Source organism: Chelonoidis abingdonii, chromosome 1, assembly GCF_003597395.2.
Source record: "Chelonoidis abingdonii isolate Lonesome George chromosome 1, CheloAbing_2.0, whole genome shotgun sequence".
NCBI classification, from domain to species: domain Eukaryota; kingdom Metazoa; phylum Chordata; order Testudines; family Testudinidae; genus Chelonoidis; species Chelonoidis abingdonii.
The window spans coordinates 42,637,353-42,658,221 of NC_133769.1; the positions used below are offsets into that span (position 1 = coordinate 42,637,353).

The 20,869-nt window shown below is 39.2% G+C and overlaps 1 protein-coding gene across 2 annotated transcripts in view; it reads left to right on the forward strand.

The window, feature by feature from the left end:
* Positions 1-20,869, forward strand: part of GRM8 (glutamate metabotropic receptor 8) — a 517,546-nt gene that overhangs the window by 480,692 nt on the left and 15,985 nt on the right. Inside the window, exon 9 of one of the 2 annotated variants that reach the window (XM_075065157.1) lies at positions 17,582-17,828. In XM_075065157.1, the coding sequence (XP_074921258.1) occupies positions 17,582-17,828 (247 nt within the window). Of the gene's footprint in view, positions 1-17,581; positions 17,884-20,869 lie in introns of both variants that reach the window. The other variant, XM_075065150.1, reaches the window with a different exon arrangement.

Genomic DNA, 20,869 nt, shown 5'->3' on the forward strand with positions numbered 1-20,869 from the left:
ACACAGGAAGATTGGATGACTCGTAAACTGGAGTAATAGTCATAGAGATGAAATTTAATAGTAAAAGTAGAGAGGTCATGCATTTAGGGATAATAACAAGTTTATTGTTATACAGCTGGGTATACATCAGTTAAAAGTAACCAGAGTGAGAAAAGGACCTTGACGTTGGTTTATCACAGGATGGCTATGAGCCACAATTGGATTGGCGTGAACAAGGCTAATAGGTCTTAGGATGCATCAGGCGAGGTATTTTCAGTAGAGATAAGGAGGTGTTAGCACTTTATAGCAAAGCACGTGGGACCTCATCTGGAATAATGTGTCAGTGTGTGGTCTCCCATGTTAAAAGGATAATTAAACTGGAACAGTGCAAGAAGGGCTACTGGTTATGATGCGAGGAATGGAACAACCTGTCCATATCGAAAGGAGACTTAAGAGAATTTGTCAGGATAAAGAGTCTCCCCTGAGCCCTAAACCAAAAGAAGGGCTCAGGGGAGATAATGAATTGCTCTCTACAAAGTGATATCAGAGGAATAAATACCAGGGCAAGAGAAATTTTTAAGGCTCGTAAATGTGGACACAGAAACCAAATGGATATAACTGCCATCAAATTAGGAAGTTTAGACTTGAAATTAGATGAAGGTTTCTAATCATCAGAGGAGTGAAGTTCTGGAACAGCCTTCCAAGGGGAGTAGTGGGGGCAAAAGACATATCTGGCTTCAAAACTAAGTTTGATAAGCTTATGGAGGGGATGGTATAATGAGATTGGTCTTTGACTATTAGTGGTAAATATGCCCAATGACTTGTGATGGGATGTTAGATGGGGTGGAATCTGAGTTACTACAGGGAATTCTTTCCTGGGTGTCTGGCTGGTGAGTCTTGCCCACATGCTCAGGGTTTAGCTGATCGCCATATTAGGGGTCGGGAAGGAATTTTCTACCGTGGCTGATTGGCAGAGGCCCTGGGGAGGTTTCGCCTTCCTCTGCAGCATGGGGCACGGGTCACTTGCTGGAAGATTCTCTGCACCTTGAAATCTTTAAACTATGATTTGAGGACTTCAATGGCTCAGAAACAGGTTTGATACAGGAGTGGGCGGGTGAGAGTCTGTAGCCTGCATTGTGCAGGAGGTCAGACTAGATGATCATAATGGTCCCTTCTGACCTTAAAGTCTATGATTCTATGAGAGAAAGACAGTGAGTGACTGATTTAGTAAATAGTTTCCTTTAGACAGTTTGGGTCACTCTCCTTCTAACAGAAATTTAATTCTGTATAATATAGACAGATAGATATCAAAGTCCTGAAAAGACTAAACTCTGGCCTGTACCATAGCAGAAAGGTAAGCTGAGGTAGAAAAAGTACGATACCTGTTAATAGCATATTGTCTCTCCCAAACCTAATGCACAAGGGCTGATGTTGTAGCTGTATAGGAGATGCAATACAGAAAGAATGTTCCTAATACACCCCACTTTCCTCCTCAGTGCATTCATACAGAGACTAACTACAGTCCAGTCCTATGATACTTGGGTGGAACTGAACACTCATCGTTTAAACCAACAAATTTAAATGCTACTCCATTTCTGTCATATCCTGTAGTAACTGTGGGTAACGTTTTCAATATTGCACTTATAAACTGGGTGGCCTGTCAGCAACAAACACATAAATTGGGGTTTGGGCTCATGCTAATTCACTTTTGCATTTGTATCGAGTTGCAGTGTTTGCAGTGAAAGGAAAGACACAGCAAATCATTGCAATCAATACTTACATAGCAAATATAGATTTTAAAATTGAGAAATGTGTTCTCTGGTCTTGCTGGGCCAAGACAAAGAATCACTAATGTTGAGGAAAACCACTTGGTATTGGGAGTCCCCTGCAATCCCTAAACACAGGGAGGAGCAATTTAGCATTATCTGTCACTTTCCTCTGTTGGTTCAGTGTAAGTCAAACACCAGAGACAAAGGGAATGTAGATGTAGAGAGAAGATGGGATATCCAATCTTATGCAGACAAAATGTTATTTGCTAAGAGACTTAAAGCTGAGTGAATAGTAGAAAAATGTATTTCTGATTGTATTCACTTAGTCTGACTTTTGATTCATTCCAAACACAAACTTTATACTCTTTATAGTTCTTTTAAAAATCACATTTTTCCCAAACATTTTTTTTTTATTTATGTACTTTTGTGATGGAGCATTTAGTCATGTAAATATGGGTTTTCAACTCAGCACCCTACCACGCCTGCTCGTGTACACATTGGCTTTGCATATTTGTGAGTCAAGGCATAAGAGAAAGGGATGAGACAAGAAGGCTATTTTAAAATCACTGGTGTTCTCAAACAAAATCAATGCATTGTCAACATGAACATTAGTAAGTAGGAGAGAGAAAAATGTGGGCAAAGAGAATGAAAATATGAGCAGCAGAAAGGTCCCTTACCTAGAGACACTTTGCATGAGGTCCAGCCTCAGGACACTACAGTGAGAAATGGATCATTGCCTGCATCTACCATGGTACAGGGAGAAGTATATCAAGTTACAGCCATATGGTCACCCATCACCTCAATGTCGAAAGGGAGGACAATCAGTCCCACTGCTGTTGCCGGTGAGTAATGGGAAGCTGGCAAATGTTGGCACCAACCAAGGAGGAAGATTGGGGGATGGGATGGTAAGAGTAATTAATTGATGAGAAAGTGACAGGAGAAAACTGAATGTAAAGTCTGCCAGACAGACATTTAATCTGTTTTAAATTTTGCTCTCATTCTCCCTCAGAGAGGAAAGATCTCAGCTATTTTTAAATGTGGGGTTCACATGTAATCAGATATGCTCTTGTGCAAAAAAGGACAGGAAACAATTTTAGATGTTCTAAATTTTCTTATGCCTATTTATCTCCTGCTGCTTCTCTCACTCTAAAGTGCTCTTCACCCTGCCCCTAAGACTCAATGCACTAATGATTTTGTCACTCAATGCTCCTGTTTATATAAATTAAGTAATCCAATCAGGGAAAGACAATGCCATTCCATGTAATTTAGGTGCCCAGTCTCATGCCTTGAATATCAATTTACAAATATAAAATACTCTAAAAGACTTGGGGAAACAGACAGCAAGATAAGGAAATAAAGAGAGAATGGGGAACAAGACAAGGGAAATGGTGTAGACCCCAGAGGATTTAATGTAGGAAGGAAGTTTAATATAGAAGGAGTCAAGAGAAAATGGCATGAGTCAGGTGAACATGTTGTCCAAGTGAGGAGAAAGGGTGGCTGCGGGAAGCTGCTGGATGAAGGGGGTCAAACTTTTGATTTTTGCTTTAGGGGCCAACCATGCATTATTATGCCTCTCAGTGAAACTCAATAAACTGAACACAGTATGTTTATTATCTGTGTTATACCACAGATATATTTTATCTCAAGTTAGCATGGTACTTCTCTCTGAAATATTGCCTCGCAGTAGTACAGTTTGTCACTTTGCACAATTTACTTGAACCACCACTGTTTGCTAACAATAGTGTGCGAAATTCCACGGTGGACTGTTACTACTTCAAGCCAGATTATTTATACTGTGATAAAGTTGAAGAATAATAAAATAACAATTTATATTTGATTGTGCCATGGATATTTCCTTTTTGCTATTTGTGCCAATTGCAGAGCATGAAACAAAACCCATCTTCCCCTCAGAAGACTAATGTTGGGGTTGTCTGCTGTACAGCCCACATTTATTAGCCATTAATTTAAAAAATATTTAAGGTTTAATAAGAATGAGAAGCAGAAATGTTGTAAAATTCCAACCAGAGTCAGGCAGGAGTTTGGTGAGATTCTGTAGGAGAGAACTCAGTGTAAGCTATCATCTGTTTTCAGTACTTCTGTGGCCCCATTACCTTCATATTTGATCACCACAGAATCTTTTAATTTATCCCTACACCTCTGCGAGATGCAGGGAAGTAATACTACCCCCATTTTACAGATGGCAAACTGAGCCACAGAAAGACTAAGGGACAGGTTTTTAAAGGTATTTAGGCACCAAAAAATTCAGATAGGCATCTAGGTGCTTTTGAAAATCCCACTAGGCACCTAACTTCCATTGGGTGTTAGGAGACTTGCTTAAGATCACACACAGAGCTGAACCCAGGTATTGGGCTAGCAATCTAATCACCGCACTATCCTTCCTATTTGATACATGCACAGCTTTTTCCATCTGAAACAAGCTTACATTGACCTCTACTGGCAGGGAAAGGCTCCTTTATTCCTCATGTAGTCAAGCCAAGACTACTATGAACCCTGAAAGTCCAAATTTAAGCCTGGGCTACAGTAACAGGCAAATCCATCATATGAGATTCTGTTTCTGTCATGTATTGTAGGCATTATTTTATTGCACTTACAAGTTGTGGCCTGTCAGCTAAGAAAAATGTGTTTGGGTGAGTCCTGTGATAGGTTGGAGGAACTGGCTAATTGGTTAGTTTGGCTCCATTGGCTACCCACCAGTTTGCAGTCTTGAGACTCTGCATTCCAGTTCCTTGAGTGAAATTCACTAATGGGAAAGCAGCTAGATTTTCTCATTAGTTTGAAAGAAAAGGTTGTTCTTGTGTTCATTTAGCTGCTTTGGAATTGTAACTAATAATTCTAAAGATGACTGTTAGTCTATAATGCTAGAAAATAATTATTTAGTAAATAGTAATTGGGATATTATATAACTGGTAGCATGCAACAGTTTCCTATACATTCAGTAGTATAATTAGAAGTGTTAATTAAAGTTTGCAAACAGATAAATATGGAGAAGAAATGTTAATTATTTCTAAAAATGAGTGTGTGGGGAGGATGGGGGGAGAAATTTAACCATTAGCCTGCTAGCACATCTGAACCAGTGTTTCCTTGAAAGGTGGATTGTCTTCTTATTTGATCCTTACAACAGATTTGTAGAGGCACTCTGAATAGTCTGAAAAATCATAATCAAGAGGCTTGTCTGTCAGGTTTAAAGCACTGGCACAACATTGAAAATGAGCAATCTTTTGTGTGCTGGGTTTGAATCCAGCATAGGAATCATAGCACCAGAGAAAATGCTTTATCTAAGATTAATGATTATTATTTATAATAGGGCTGTCAATCAATTAAAAAATAATCGTGATTAATTGCATGATGAAAAAAATGGTGATTGATCGCGCTGTTAAACAAGAATAAAATATTATTTATTTAAATAATTTTGGATATTTTCTACATTTTCAAATATATTGATTTCAGTTACAACACAGAATATGAAGTGTACAGTGCTCACTTTATATTTATTTTTTATTACAACAAGAAGTACTGCAAGAAACAAAAGAGATAGTATTTTTCAATTCACCTAACACAAGTACTGTAGTGCAATCTCTTTATCAGAGTCGTGGGCAACCTATGGTCTGTCAGGGTAATCCACTGGCGGACTGCGAGACAGTTTGTTTACATTGACCGTCCACAGGCACGACCACCGGCAGCTCCCAGTGGCCTCAGTTCGCTGTTCTGCAGCTCCCACTGGCTGGGAACAGCAAACAGTGGCCACTGGGAGTTGCAGGTGGCTGTACCTGCAGATGGTCAATGTAAACAAATTGCCTCGTGGGCTGCCAGCGGATTACCCTGACAGGCCATGAGCAGCCCACGAGCTGCAGGTTGCCCACCGCTGCTTTATCATGAAATTTGTACTTACAAATATAGAATTATGTAAACAAAATAACTGCATTCAAAAAGAAAACAGTGTAAAACTTTAGCATGTAAAGCAGAGTCCTACTTCAGCCAATCACTCAGACAAACAAGATTGGTTACAATTTGCAGGAGATAATGCTATCCACTTCTTGTTTATGTCACCTGAAAGTGAGAACAGGTGTTCGCATGGCACTATTGTAGCCAGCATTGTAAGATATTTATGTGCCAGATATGCTAAAGATTCATATGTCCCTTCATGCTTCAACCACCATTCCAGAGGACATGCGTCCATGCTGATGATGGGTTCTGCTCGATAACAATCCAAAGCAGAGCGGACCAGCGCATCTTTGTTTTCATCATCTGAGTCAGATGCCACCAGCAGAAGGTTGATTTTCTTTTTTGGTGGTTCGGGTTTTGCAGTTTCCACATCGGAGTGTTGCTCTTTTAAGACTTTTGAAAACATGCTCCACACCTCATCCCTCTTAGATTTTAGAAGGCACTTCAGATTCTTAAATCTTGAGTCGAGTGCTGTAGCTTTTTTTAGAAATCTTACATTGGTACCTTCTTTGCGTTTTGTCAAATCTGCTGTGAAAGTGTTCTTAAAATGAATTTATCATCTGAGACTGCTTTAACATGAAAATACTTTCATCAAGCCCTGCCAGCCTGAATTCATCTAACTTATCTGCATATTCTCTAACTGTTCTTTCTCTCTTTTGGCTTGCATTCCATCCCTCTTGTTTTCAGTATTAATTGTGCTGAGAATCTGGTCACTATTGTCTTTTTTCATGAAGACTGAAGCAAACTAGGCATTAAACACCTCAGTCTTCTTGATGTCATCAGTTGTTAGCTCATCTTCTCTGCTAAATAGAGGACCTGCACTTTCCTTCATCTTGTTTTTCTCCTAATATATTTAAAGAACTTTATATTGCCTTTTATGTCCCTTACTAGGTATAACGCATTTTGAACCTTAACCTTTATGATTTTGTCCCTACATGCTTTATGCTATTCTGTTGTACTCATCCTTAGCAATTTGTCCACATTTCCCCTTTTTGTAGGATTCCTTTTTGATTTTCTGGCATAAATCCATCACGCACATAGTTTTGTCTAATTATGACCATTTAAATTGCAGCTTGCTTATTTTTCTTCTAAAAGATGGGAGAGGACAGTTGTGAAAAATATTCTAATTACCCTATAATCACTGGACCTCAATTGGTGCAGCTTTGTAATTTAATTGAAGTCAATAAACTGTATCAATTTACAGCAGCTGAGGGGCGCTCTTCTGTCCGCTGATATAAGAAATCAACTCTACTAACATTTCCAAATAAGGGTAGTGCTCTGTAAGATTTTCATGTACTAATTGCAATTGAAATGCTTGCTGAGGTCTAAAGGGACTTGTTTGATTTTCTTTTTGTCTTTCCATTTTAGTTGTTTCCTTGCTCGTTATATTGTGTCCATTAGCATAGTACATTATTTGTGTTTGCACAGATTTTCTTGCCAAAGGCTGCCCTGCAGCTGTACAGCCATTGGGGTAACCAGCTGTTACTTATGTAAGCCTCAATCATTTTGTGTGACCCAGTAACTTAATTATGCCCTGCTTAAAGATGCTAAATAAAATTATCTTCCGAACAAATGTACTTCATTTAGTACTTTTTCTGTCAAGTACTTGAACTCTGTCATTTGTGCCATATGCATTAAAATAAATAAAAACATTTTAAAACCAAGCCTACTAGCAGGTTAATTATTATAGAATCAGAGGCTGTTTTATAGCAGAGAGGTAGTCGTGTTAGTCTGTATCCACAAAAACAACGAGGTGTCCGGTGGCACCTTAAAGATCAACAGATTTATTTGGGCATAAGCTTTCATGATAAAAACCCACTTCTTCAGATGCATGGAGTGAAAATTACAGATACAGGCATAAATGTACAGGTACATGAAAGCAGCAAAGAGTCCTGTGGCATCTTCTAGACTAACAAACTGTCTGTTAGTCTATAAGGTGCCACAGGAGTCTTTGCTGCTTTTACAGATACAGACTAACATGGCTGATACAGGTACATGAAGAGGAGAGAGTTACCTTACAAGTGGAGAACCAGTGATAACAAGGCCAATTCAGTCAGGGTGGATGTGTTCCTCTCCCAGTAATTGATGCGAAGGTGTAAATACCAAGAGAGAGAAAATTGTTTTTGTAGTGAGCCAGCCACTCCCAGTCCCTATTCAATCCCAAATTGATGGTGTTAAGTTTGCAAATGAATTGTAGCTCTGCAGTTTCTCTTTGACATCTGTTTTTGAAGACTGTTTTGTTTTCACTCCATGCATCTGAAGAAGTGAGCTCAATCCTTGAGGAGGTCATTTAGGGAACTGGGGTAAAATTCTGTTTGGAGACTGATCCTGCTTTGAGCAGGGGGTTTAGACTAAATGACCTACTGAGGTCTCTTCCAACTCTAATATTCTATGATTGCAGAGCATTTTTCAGATGCAGTGAACCATAGCTCCCACTGAGTGTAATTTAAGTTTTTGGTGTGTATCATTTCTGAATATCAGGATCTTTGTGTAGAATGGGCATTTTACAGATTGAACTCAAGCCAGTGTGTACACAGTGGGGCCTCTTCACAATATGGATTGTGGAGTGAATGGATTACATTAGGGTGGACAACTCACAGTGGTGTAATGAACGGAAGTGGTGTGGTGCATGGAATGTAGTCTGTGAGATGCTGTGGTATCTGATCTGTGTCAGGAGAAGGGAGAATAGTCAAACCTTCCACCTATTAGTAAAAAGTGAGTCTGGAGTTTTGCAAGCCAATCTGTAGAGTTTTCTCTGAGTGTGTGGGGCGAGCTTGCATTTGAATGTTAGAGAGGATGGACCAAGGTGCAGGAGGAGATTTAAGGTATTTGTAGAAGGAACTTAAACTTTAAATAGCATTACTTTCAAACATCTGTTGTTTTCTATCTAAAACAGAATAACCATTATAAATTAAACAAAACTGAACCATAACTGTTTTAACTTAGCTTTTTTCCTGGGGATTTCCAATGTTCACAACATTTGATATCTCTTACTAATTTTTCCCACATGTTACAATACAATATTTTAAGTACAGTCTCCTTTACCAGAGGTTACTTAGCAGGCTGCAGGCTGGGTCTCCAGAGGTTATAATGTCTGTGAGACCTCTTTCAACAACAGAAAGAAGGGGAAAATGTCTTTTCTGGGGTTTCATTATGAAAGCAAGTCATGGAAACTGGGCTGAGTTTCGACTTAGTTTGGAGCAATTTTCATGCTGCTGTGTACTCTGTTCCCCGCACAGCCTTCCTCTTAGAGTCCCAGACTCCCATTTACCTTATTTGTTTTCAGGGCTAGAGAAAGCCTAGCGGCCTGTTCTTGCTCTTTTCCTCTGATGCATTGGAAGGTGTCCAGATGGCCCCTTTACCAGAACTGGAGTAGAGAAAGCAAGGTACAGGTGGTAGTGTATGAAGTGAGGGAATTTTTAGGGGGCATTGGATGACCATGACTCTGCAGAGAGGAATGAGGAAAAGGGTGCTGCTGAGTGGTCATGACTGGATATTTGGGGCTAGGTGAGGGAACTGGAGTTCACTTGTCCCTCACTGAATCGGTTCCAAGAATTATGTTTGTTTGGACTAGAGTTGTCCTAATCTGAAGTTCTAGTTCCTCTTTGTCATAAACAGATAGCTAAGGGTTAATGTTTCTTTTACCTGTAAAGGGTTAACAAAGGGAACCAAACACCTGACCAGAGGACCAATCAGGAAACCGGATTTTTCAAAGTGAGGGAGGGAACTTCTGGGTGTGTTTTGTCTTTGTTCTGTCTGTTTGTTTCTCTCGGCTATGAGGGAAGAGTTTTTTTTTTTCTATCTCCAAGCTTCTTTCTACCCTTCTGTTCCCAAGTTGTGAGTACAAAAGGAAAAGCAATAGGTTTATATTGTATTTTGTATTTACATGTGTGGAGTTGCTGGAATGTTTAAATTGGATATCTTTTTGAATAAGGCTGATTATTCATATTTTCTTTTAAGCAATAGCCCTGTGTTATGTCATCTTGATGCAGTGATCATGTCATGTGTTTTTTCTTTCTTTTTTATATAAAGCTTTCTTTTTAAAACTTGTTGGATTTTCTTTTCCTAGTTAAGGCAAGGGGATAGGAATCTCTGTGCCAGGAGTACTGTCTCTCTCAGGGAAAGACTGGGAGGGGGGAGAAGAAGGAGGGGGGAAGGTAAATCGTCCTCTCTGTTTTGTGTTTCAAGGGATTGAAGCAGGGAAATCTCCTAGTATCCCCAGGGCGGGAAAATCTGGGAGGAAGTAAAGAGCAGGAAGGGAAGTGGGTTATTTCCCTTTGTTGGAGGCTCAGGGCATCTGAGTCTTGGGGGTCCCCCAGGGAAAGGTTTGGGGAGACCAGAGAGTTTATCAGGTACTCAGAATCCTGATTGGTGGCAGCAAGATAAGATCCAAGCTGGTAATTAAGCTTGGAGGTTCATGCTAAGCACCCAGATTTTGGACGCTAAGGTCCAGATTTGGGACAGAGGCTTATTACACTCTTCATTAGAAACTATTTCTGGAAGCCACCCTGGATATGTCTATACAGCAGCTGGGAGGTGTAATTCCCAGCTTGTAGGCTCCGCTTCAGCTAGTGAGCTTGCTAAAAATAGCAGTGAGGTTGTGGCTGTGCAGGCGCTGTCTCGGGCTAGATCTCTAAATGAGATTCTATGTATGCACTCAGGTGGCTAACCCAAGCCACTGCCCATGCTGCTTTGGCCATACTTCTATTTTTAGTCTGCAAGTTTGAGCAGAGTTAGTGCATGTCCATCTACCCAAACTGGGAATTACACATCCCAGATGCAGAGTAGATGTTCCCAGAGTTTGTGTCAGGCTGAAGTGGAAAGAACACTCTGGGATTTGTTTTAGCGAGCTTGAGAGTCCCATCATAGAATAACTTCAGGCACCAGGTGGGAAAGCATTTTTGGGAAAGTACTAGCAGTTAAAAGTAGTTGTTACTTATCATATCAATGACCTATGTAATATTTGTCATCTCCAATTACTGGACATATGACCTTCCAAGAGTGGGTTGCAAAATTGAGCCCTTTATATTGTTACATTATTTAAAATAACAAATGATATGAAAAGAAAACTATTCCCTTGTCACAACAAAAGAATTTTTAGATAAAAATGAGATGCTTATAGACATAAGACTTAAATGAAAAATATCTGAGCAGTGGAGCCATTATCATCATTAATCTTGGGGAGTACAGGTACATATGGGCTCCATTGAGGCTATAGGTTTCCATAGCTCTCATGACGTCACTTCAGCTTTATACCAATTCATGCATTCATGCACATTTAATTTGAGATCTACCCTCAGATCTTTCCTTCCCCTTAAAATCTGAAAGCTACTGAAATGTATAGGTAAAATAGATAAGAAAGCCAGAATTGGTTTTCCCAGTCTCCTGTGCAGTACACAGGATCAAATCTGTGTTTACTGTTAATGATAATAAGCAAATGAAACGGTGGGAGAGATTTCAGTTTTCTCTCACAGCCTGATTTTAATTGATAGGTTTGGCAAAAGAATATTTAATAAGGATCAAAAATATTTGATTAGTTCCCCATATTTTCTAACCCACAAAGAGGTTTGAAGCAAAATCTTGTCCACAGACTCTGGCTTTGTATTTTCATGTATTTTGGGGCAAAATAATGAAAATCATGATATCTTTAAATATAATGGTTATATTTGTAATGCTTTCTTTTAAGCAAGACTGGATCTTGCTTTCACAGTACCATGAATAGAAATAACAAAAATCTACAGATCCAAATTTTAGGGATTTCTGCAGAGAAGGTGGAATATTTTTATTAACTGTGCTACTTGACCCCAGTTAGAGCTGCTTCCTACCTGGCTTTAATCTCTGGCCTACTGGGTTATAAAACATTTACCTGCAGCTTGACCGGTTTCTTCTGCATCTGTGCTTTCTTATGAAATTGATGCCAGGTACTGCTTTCTGATTCATCAGTCAGAATGTGCCATCCTGGATATTGTGATCCAATGGAGCAAGCAGCACCACACAAAACGAAAGATAGCCTCAAAGAAAAGGTTGTGCAGTTGAATAAAGCACTCATCTGAGTTTAGGAGGAAGGGATTGGATTGGGTCTTCTCTCCCTTCCCTGTCTGTTTTCTGTTGTTGCAGGAGGGATGGGGAATGCATGATTTCAGTATATGAAAAGATTCATACTGTGTGCACCACAGCTACAGGGAGACTGGGCCTTGTGTTCCTTCCTTCTCCAATCAAAGTGCTAGCTTGCAGTGAAAGAGGAAATGCAGTGTATTCCTCCAGCTATGAGGTGGTCTGATATGCCCCAGCAGCCATGGAAGCAGATGGGGCATAAAGATGGGGCATATGAGAAATGAGGACAAAAGGGAAAAGAGCTTCAAAGTCTCAGACACTAGACTGGCACCAGCAGGAGGCGCTGTGGCAGTTGCAAATGGCAGGTAGGAGTTGGTGGCATACAGCATAGAGCAGTGATTTGCAACCTTTTTGTATCGGTGACCCCTTTCACACAGCAAGCCTATGAGTTTGTCCCCCCTTATAAGTTAAAAATGGGGGGATAATTTAATTTAGTGGGGGCTTGGGGCTGTCAGTCCTACAGCTCATGACTCCCATATAACCACCTTGTGACCCCCTGAGGGGTCATGGCCCCAGTTTGAGAACCCCTGGTGCAGAGCCAGGAAGACAGATAGAGTAGATCAAACCTCGATCCAGTCATAGATTCTCCTAACAACAATTAGGAGGCAATAAGAAAGTCCCCCGCCTCCAAGCCAGCTAGAACAGATCGTCCAAGAGATGCTAAGAATACACCCACTGTCTATATACTAAGACACAGACTATACTATATGGTCCTAAAATGTCAGAGAGGATTACACTACATAGCTAGCACTCAGATGCCATGGTGATGGACACAGTATAAACACAGTACATAAAGAAGAAGCCTCCTTCCCAGCAGCCAAATGTGAGGATACAACAGTCTCAGTTATGGCCGAACTTGGGAAGAGGCTTTGCTGAACAAAAGAGGTGTAGTTTGGGAGGGGTTTAAAGAGCTAGGCTACATTACAAGTGCTACATCGGCACAGCTGTGCTGCTGTAGTGCGTGTGGTGAAGACATTCTATGCCGATAGGAGAGAGGCATAATAAATCCACCCCTGTAAGAGGCAGTAACTGTGTCGGCGGGAGACACTGTCCAAACTGGTGCTTGGGTCGGTGTAACTTATGTTGCTCAGGAGGGTGGCTTATTCACACCTCTGAGTTATGTAAGTTATATCTAAGTAAGTGGTAGCATAGACTTGGCCTAAGTGTCTATGTAGTTCTTTTAAACTTACCCCAGTGGTGGCAGCCTAACTCCTAGACTCCTATATCTTAAGGTTAACTACTACTGTAAGACACACGGAGGATCATTTAGTATTTGCTAGCTTATTGAACTGAGCTGCCTTTGTTGTTGTTCATTTATTTTATGGATTTTTAGTGCAGCTCTTGGTGTAGTAGCCAGCCATTTATTTACACAGAAGGATAAAACTACCCGCAATGCACAGTGATTAAAAAGCTGCTATCCTTTTGTCAGGAATAAAATCAAACAGAAGATAAGAGTCAGACAAAAGTTAAACCAAATATATAATGTTCTGTAGTTCACTAGACCTGGGCTCTGGCAGGGTGCCGGAGGAGCGAATTTTAAAGATTGAAAAGACCATCATAAGAGAATGGTCTGGCACTAGACATGGAGAGGCTCTTTTCCCTTTGCTCTTCATCTTGTGTAGTCCTTTGCACTTGTTTTGCGTTACTATAAATGATGGTACAATCTGCAGAAGAACAGAGAATCAGGCCCGGAGTGTTTAAGCACAGGGGCTGTCAGACTGCCTCCTAGCTGAGCTGAATGCTGCAATGTGGATATGCAGTAAGGTGATCAAGAGACAGCCTTTACAAGTCTAGCAAGTTGTTCAGTGCCCTCAGCTCCCATTGGCTTCAGCGGGAGTTGGTGCTTATCACCTTGCAGGGTTGGACCTGCAAAGAATAGGACCCCTCAGCAATGTTTTTCTTGAAGTCAACCAGACACTAATTGAAAGTCAGCGCAACACTCAAATCGTGGGTACAACATACTTGTTCACAACGGATTCCTCCACTCAGGGCTCTAGGCAGATTTCTCTGTTAGTGGACTAAGTTTCAGATGATATAAGACACCACCTTTACCCTAATATTAGCCAAATAATCAAACAATTCCATAATCAAAACATGAAGCCTTGTTATTAATGGAACATGAGAATTTGACAGGTATGTTCAGCAGCACTGTGTTAATCACAGCATCTCAATATTCCTGGTAAAATAATTAGCAGTAAAATGCTTGACAATCTTAGCATTTAAGTAGCCATAATTAAGTTTCAGCGGTAGTGCATCACTGAGAACAATAGGCTTTGGTTACACCTATTTTAGCACTAATGTTTCAGTATGTCTGGTGTCTGATTAAAAAACACAACAGTTAAAACTTATCTTTGCCACCTGAAAGGCAAAAACTTTGTTTTTTTCAGTTGAAGCTTAGATTGGTAAAATCCAGAGAAAATTTGCAGGCAGACGCAATTTTAGCAATGGATAACTCTTATAAAGGGGCCTGATCCAAACCATTTGAAGGCACTGGGGCCGTATTAGGCCCAAAGTTTGGGTTCTGGGTTTGTTTCATTTGGAATGGAGAAAGACGGCAGTGACGCAGTAGAGAGCAAATGCAATCAAATCAGCAATAGCAGCTCCCAGCAACAGGGTGCTCTACGGGACAAACAGAAAGTATCACAATAGAAAAAATCCTTTTTATGACAAGGATGGTAATAGGAATGGGAACTGGTTCAAGCACTATCCATTCTCATTACACGCAAAAACCAGTTTTCTGATGGTCTTTAGTTGCAGTACCAGAAGGCTATTAGTTTTTTTTCCTTCTTTCCCCATGCCTATATGTTCTTTACTTATTGTAGAACTGATTGGGCTAATTGGGTTATGAACTACTGTAGAGATGAGCGATATAAGACAAGACGGGGCCCCGTTACAAAGTTTGGAGCCGCCCTTCTCCAAACCTGGGAGTGTTTGTATCCTACATTTTGGTTTGAGCCTCTCTAAATGTAAGCAGAACTGTGCAAAACTAGGTGGCTCCATTTTTGTGGATTTATGCAACATTGTCTTTGGTCCTGCTCTGTGCATATTTGCATTCCCTGAGTTTCATTTTGAGTTTCAGACTGGAATAAACCTAGAACTTTAAAGTAAAACTCAGTGAAAAAGGCCAAGTTTCGCTTAGTTCCAAATGGAAACCGTGTGAAACTACAAACTGCCTGATTTCAATCCACAGATGAGGCCCAGTTTTGAACAAACCTTGGTCACTGCTAAGCTTTGGATGAATCAGGAGCTAATTTCAAACTATGTGAGAATGTGAAATCAAGTTTAGCATATTTGGTGTTTTACTGCACATGTTTTCTAAAGCTCAGTTTTAAGTAATAATATACAGGCAGATTTTATCTGGCCCTTGCACCAGCATACAAGGAAAAGAGAACTGTTCTCTCTGTGGGGATAAACACTTCCCTCCAAAAGTTGTGGAGAAATAGGAAGGCGGCAGGCACAGTATGAATGGTGCAGCCTGAACATCCACACTATGTACTTGGGAGCTCAGGGAAGAAATTGGCTTCCTGAGACACATCATACGGAGTTTCCCCTTTCACATTGCACGGCTCGGTCTAAGTGGGGCAACGTAGTCCACAGTAATAAGATCCTTGGAGTGTAAATTATAACTCTTTGGGTTTAAATTATGCCAACAATAGGTTTAAGCTTACTTCAGCAATGAATGGAATCCACTTGTCTCCTTCTCAGTCGGTAAAACACAGGGCATATTAGCTGCGTCAAAAAAATGGAACCTGAAAGGAAAAACAATTATTAGCTGCTCAATAGTCCTATTGGCAGGAATGATGTCTGTAATGTGCTTTGTCTTCAGATTATATTCACTATTTAAAGCAGCCAACAGGCATTGATGCCATTTGTATGTAAAATATGCATTTCATATATGTGCAAACATCTTTCCATATAAAGTTAGAAAAACCTTCCAGTTATTTTAACCATATAAGGTTACCTGGACAAATCTTAAAGCATTCTGTGGGTCAAACTCTGCTCTTAGTTACGCCAATGTAAATCCAGATCAACTTGATTGAAATTAGTGGCATTACTCCACATTTAGACTGCTGTGAGTACATAATTGGGGTTTATCCACTTTTGGAGCTATTATAGTGATGTATTATTTAAATGAAGAAGTGCTACATACCACTTCCAGTAACAAAATGCAAAATCCTTTGGACCTTATTATCCTGACAGTTGCACACAAACAACTCCATGGAGAATGACAACTCGACATTTAGTATCCGAGGTGTTATCAGGTTTAAAAGTGCTAGATCTGTACCCAGGTGGTAAATTGCACAGGTCACTGTTGGCTTTTTGGCGAGATTTGATACGTTATCTATAGAATAACACGGATAGTTTGTGGAGTGTCCCCATGGTGGGAGTTCACACCACTTAAGCGAATCTGTTACACTTTTCATGTAATGGTGCTTTAAGTGATAGCACTGTTTGTGATCTCTAAGAGTAAAGTAGCTAACGGAAAAATTTTGTTCATGAGTTGAAGAACACTCAAAATGTGCTACCATTTGGGTTATTCTGGGCCAGCTTATTATATCTTTAATTTTCTGCTAAGGTCTGATTTACTGAGGGCATTGGCTGTAGTGAAAACAGCTAATCTGGAGATTGACATTATTGACAGATTCTTAGTACTGTATCTCATGATGATAGTCACTATGCTATAAAAACACATCCCACACTGAGATTAAATGTTGGTGGAGCTCTGTCAGGAGGTGGAATATGTTTCACTCTGCCCCATAGAGTGGGCTCAGTGTTCCTACTGATAAAGTCACAGTATTGTCAAGCTAGAAAGAGAAATTGGAGTTAGTCATGTAGAATTGTAGGTAAAATTCTTGTTTAATAATATAAAATCCTCTATGAGAGGTAAATGTTGAACAAAGCCACAATGAGTATTTTAATGTGCTTTTTTGAATAAGTGTTTGCCCTCTGTGTTTATTACCATGGAGCCATCATCACCTTTTCTTCCCAGGCAGGCAGGAAAAGATCAGAATAGCTTGGTTTTCATAGTAATAAGTGATAGACAGAACACCCCCTTTGATATGGTAATTCTTCCTGTTTGTCTATAGGGGACAGAGGTCTCTTTCAAACTGGTTCCCTCGAGACACTATATTCCAATTTCCTATTTACAAAGTCCATAGCATATAAGAGTATTTGTTATGTACCATTTAATAGTATGATTAGAATTCAACTGTAATGTACAAATGTTAAAAGAAATGGTATTCAAGCTTCACTGTGGGGAAACTCATTTTCTTCCAGGCACAGGAGTCAAACACTAAATCAAATGTTTCTCATTAGATTCTGTGTTAAGCGTGTTGCCAGTTGAACAGTACTGCATGCACTGGTGCATCAGTGAATGGCATATTATTCCAGAAGCTTCTGTTTATTAGAATAGATGATACAGGGCTAACCTTGTTGTCATCCTCGTTGTATATTATGTCGTCACAGACATATTTGTTTATAATCTGAAAATGTAGGTGGTTCAGAGGCTTAATTATTTTGAGGGGAATGGAGTTTAATAAGCATTAGCAGCTTCTACCACCCACTCTTTCGTGGAAGAAAAAAGAATACTTGGCTATAATTAAAGATAATCCGAGTGAAGCTTCCTTCTAATGTGCACACTGTCATGATGCCATTTCCATGTTCAGTTAGTATTTTTAAGATAATTAATGCATTTGCCTATGTATTTTCTATCGGTCATACAAACGTTGGTTTTTATGTTGTTTTTCCCCCCCCAGATGTACATCCAGACAACAACACTTACTGTCTCCATGAGTTTAAGTGCTTCAGTATCTCTGGGCATGCTCTACATGCCCAAGGTTTATATTATCATTTTTCATCCAGAGCAGAATGTTCAAAAACGGAAGAGGAGCTTCAAGGCTGTTGTGACAGCTGCTACAATGCAAAGCAAACTGATCCAAAAAGGGAATGACAGACCAAATGGCGAGGTCAAAACTGAACTATGTGAAAGTCTTGACACCAACAGTAAGTCATCTGTAGACTTTCCCATGGTCAAGAGTGGGAACACTTCCTAATAGATGTACGTTGGCAAGAACGCACTCACTTTCAATTGTAAACGTTATTCTTTTCTTGACTTGTACTGCATGAATGCAGAGACGTGTCAGAATTCAAGTACCTTTGAGCACAGGTTTGCCAACATGCAAATCTTTTTTATGGGTGACAACTGGTGATTACAAAAATAAACACATTTTGGAAAACCCAGATCTTTTTAAATGATCCGCCCTAGCTAGCACTAATTTGTTGCATCATGTTTTACTATGGCAGTCTCAGTATATACTGACACTTCTTAGGATATATTTAGGTGAGTCATTTTCAAGACTTTTGAAAAAATATGGCCTCATATTCTACATTATTTTTTAAACTACAAATAGACATGGATGAAAATATTCCTTCCTTAACCTTCTACCCTGTACTAGAATTTTTTGTATAACTTGTGCATTTCCTGTGGTTTATCTGTGGTCTCCACCTGGTGAGGACTTTTGAAAAAAATAAAAAAGTACCACATGATCCCATCACCCAACTCTTTGCTATAGTTTTTTATTTTGTACAAACAGTAGTGGATCCCTGTATAAATTTACAAAAATTTATCATAAGTATCTATGTTCCAAGTGTTCATTCACATATAGATTAGACGCTATATTTTTAGATTTACCAAAGGATAGAAGTGGGAAGAGAATATTTTCCACATCTGGAAGGTCTTTGAATCCTGGCACATCTCTTAGGAATTGATAAATTATTATAACTTCCAAACAGCAGCATGTCATAAATAGAACTGAGTGAATGTTTTCTGTACTCAGCCTTTTTCAGTGACAATCACAGATTCAGTGACACCAAAACATTTAGTGAATGCATACTGGCTTTGCCAAAATTGTTTGGAAATTTAAAAAAATTCAAACTATTTCATTTTGACATTTTCTAAATGGATCCTTTTGATTTTTTAGTTTGAAATGACTTTTCTTTTAATTATATTTTTAAAAAATTAAAAACATAAAATGGTCAAAACTGAAATGAAACATTTAAATTTTATTAAAATATAACGTTTCATTCTGCCCCAAACAAATTTTATTTTACTCTTTGATTCACCAATAATTTTGTTTGTTGGGTCAACCTAAAATATTGTTTTTAATATTTTTTAATTTTTTTGGAATTGCCAGCAAATTGAAAAAAATTTTTTTGCCCAACTCTAGTAATAAAGCCTGATTAACCATACTTCTGAACAAAAATAAAATAAAATAAACATGTTTTGAATAAAGCCAATGATTCCCCTTTCCCAAATCCAGTGGTAATAGAACATACGTTTATATGTTGGAGTTAGAGCTTCAGTGAAATAGTAGTTCCTGTTATAATTAAGGACTAATTCCTCCCATTGTGCTGCAAATGTATCCTCTAGAGTTTTCTGAATTGTTATCACCCCTCAGGTTGAAGGAAAATTGAATAATAATATTTTGCTTGTACACACCGACAAACCACTGCACATAGGATTGTGAAAGTTATTAGACCGAATCCTGAGATTTGTACTCACTCCTTTCACATGGAACTCCTAATGAATTCAGTCAGAGTTCAACAGAGTGAAGTACAGTGTAAAACGTGAGTGAGGATCTTAGATTTGTTCCATAACTCACTTGTTGGAGAATACTGGGTACAGATTATCTTTTAAAAATTCAGTAATTCGCCTGCTAAACTTATGGCCATTCAAAAGTGTGTAACTACCAGATGAAGCAATGGAGCCACTGCCTTTGAATTTCCATAGTTTCATATTACAACCTATAACAGAGAGGGAAATGATGAAATTCTCTGTAGATCAGATGTCAGCATGTAAATATGAAACCCCCTACATCTCTTACAATTCTTCATAAGTACCAAAAGAAAATGGAGGGGGGTAGAGAAACAGTTTCCTTGCTGTGTTGGCAAACTGATCAACATCAGAGAAAAAGGTCAAATGTAATTCCACAATGGGGTGCAGACAGAGATGATAAGAAAGACCTGCGTACCTGAGATTTATCAGCTGTACCTAATGAAGAAGAAATGCTGTGTCTAGTATTCTTTTAACTATGACAATCCATAATTCATGAGAACAGCTGCCACTGGAAGCAAGTCTGCTTTCTCCAGCAGTGTGACGCACGCAGGGAAGTATCCATTTACCGTATTCTAAACCTAATTTAAAACTAGCACACCTATATAATTTTCAAGCGCCTCAGTAGTACATCTCTTCAGGCTTTGATCCATGTACTGTTATGCTCCAAAAGAAAGTATTCAAAAAAAATCAACAAGTTCCCATTCTAGAGAGCTAGCCTCATGTAATTGAACTGGCTTGGCTAAAAGAATGGGATATTAGGTTTTCAAAAAACATACTATATCCATTAGATTTTGTTAACTTTCCTCTTTTCTGCCAAAATAACTATTGTCAAAAAGTTTTTGAGGCTGCACTGAAGGATACATTAAAATAAACCATTTCCCCTAGATCAGCTATAATAACCCCCAAAATACAGAAAAATGTCTCTTTGAACTGACATCTGTAAGCCAGTCTCAAATTGTTATTAGGTGATCACAGTTCCAGCATGTGAGTCTTACCTAGAGAATAGCAGGCTGTCACTCACACTCCAAAAATGGAGAAAGTTACAAAATGTACGAAATCAGGGTATCACTAGCACTCCAGAAATGAGAGATAAGTTTCCCTCCCCTTATCTAATTGACGATGGTGATGCTGATGACGACAACAACCACCACAGCTTACTATCAAAGCACAAACAGGAAGAAGTGAATTTGTTTGCTGATTTTTGGGAGGCATCAATGGTGCATTCTGGGATTTCTTATTTAAAGATATGCAGCCAAATTCTAATTCCATTTATATATATGATAAAGTAAAGGGAACTGTTTGCATGTGTCTGAGGACAAAATTTGCCACTTGAAGAGGCAGGAGGGCAACAGAAAGAAATCAGGAGGCACAGTACATCAGGATAACTACAAAAGGATTCAAGTGTAGAGGGGTACCCATGTTAGTCTGG